General features: G+C 37.8%; 2 protein-coding genes across 2 annotated transcripts; both read right to left on the reverse strand.

Annotated features, from left to right (window-relative positions):
- Nucleotides 1–2: 2 nt before the first annotated feature.
- TM35_000411860 (uncharacterized protein) lies at nucleotides 3–359 on the reverse strand (the record flags this gene model as incomplete). The annotated part of the gene is made up of 1 exon (XM_029029894.1): nucleotides 3–359. A coding segment is annotated over one exon (357 nt), but the record flags the coding sequence as incomplete, so codon positions are not given.
- Nucleotides 360–361: 2 nt separating this feature from the next.
- TM35_000411870 (uncharacterized protein) lies at nucleotides 362–928 on the reverse strand (the record flags this gene model as incomplete). Its single annotated transcript, XM_029029895.1, has 1 exon — nucleotides 362–928. The coding sequence occupies one exon, from the start codon at nucleotides 926–928 to the stop codon at nucleotides 362–364; it is 567 nt and encodes a 188-aa protein (XP_028878883.1).
- Between the last annotated feature and the right edge of the window lie 12 nt (nucleotides 929–940).

The following is a 940-nucleotide window of genomic DNA, read 5'->3' on the forward strand; positions in this document are numbered from 1 at the left end:
CTTGTTGTTGTTGTTGAGATTCCCTTTCCTCGCACATTCTCACGACGTTTATAATACTCATATAGTCGATTCAAGTCATTTAAATCAATCGCATCATCACTTTCAAAGAAACTCGCCTCCTCTTCACTCTCCACAATAGAACTCTTCTCACATTCATCCATCTCTCCTTCTCTTTCTTTTATTCTTTCTTCTGTTATTTCTTCTGTTCTTATTGTTGTTGTTGTTGCTATTGTGGATAAGGATGATAATGAGGATTGATATTGGGCCACAGCCTCCCTTGTCAATCTACACACATTCTCTGTAGGACTCATGGAGTTATTCACATATTCTCTTCCTGTTAACTGCCGTTGTCGTTCCATCTCTACAAGCATCTCTTCATCTCGCTGCAGTTCTTTCCGCCGCCGCTGCGCCTCTCTTTCCTGTTCTTTCCGTTGTTGTTGTCGTTGTTGTTGTTGTTGTTTGTATTCATTGACATCGTCGTTTGACTACTGTTAGTAGTAGTAGTAGTTGTTGTTGTTGTTGTTTGGGTATTGATATTATCCGCATCCATATAATGATGTACAGCAGCAAAGAGTGCATCCCACTTTTCATTAAACTGATATACATAATACTCATAATCAAAATTCCCAGAACAGAAATAGGCATAATATTTATTCTTTGTAATAGATAATACTTCCTCTATATTACTATTACTATTATTACTATTATCACTATGTATATTCATTGCCTGTAGATAACTAGGCACATAATAGACATACAGTTGAGCTAACCGCAAATGTAATCTCCACGCATGCCGCATAGACTCTGCGAGAAGCCACATGAGTGCAATAAACTGCTGTGATCGCTGGGCAAGTATTACTCTATCTATATACTGACGAGATTGCAGAGAATACGATCGTGTCTTTTTACTCATTGAGGGAAAAGACATTGTATTCATATC

This window comes from Trypanosoma theileri (assembly GCF_002087225.1).
Source record: "Trypanosoma theileri isolate Edinburgh chromosome Unknown TM35_Tth_41_V1, whole genome shotgun sequence".
Classification (NCBI taxonomy): Eukaryota; Euglenozoa; class Kinetoplastea; order Trypanosomatida; family Trypanosomatidae; genus Trypanosoma; species Trypanosoma theileri.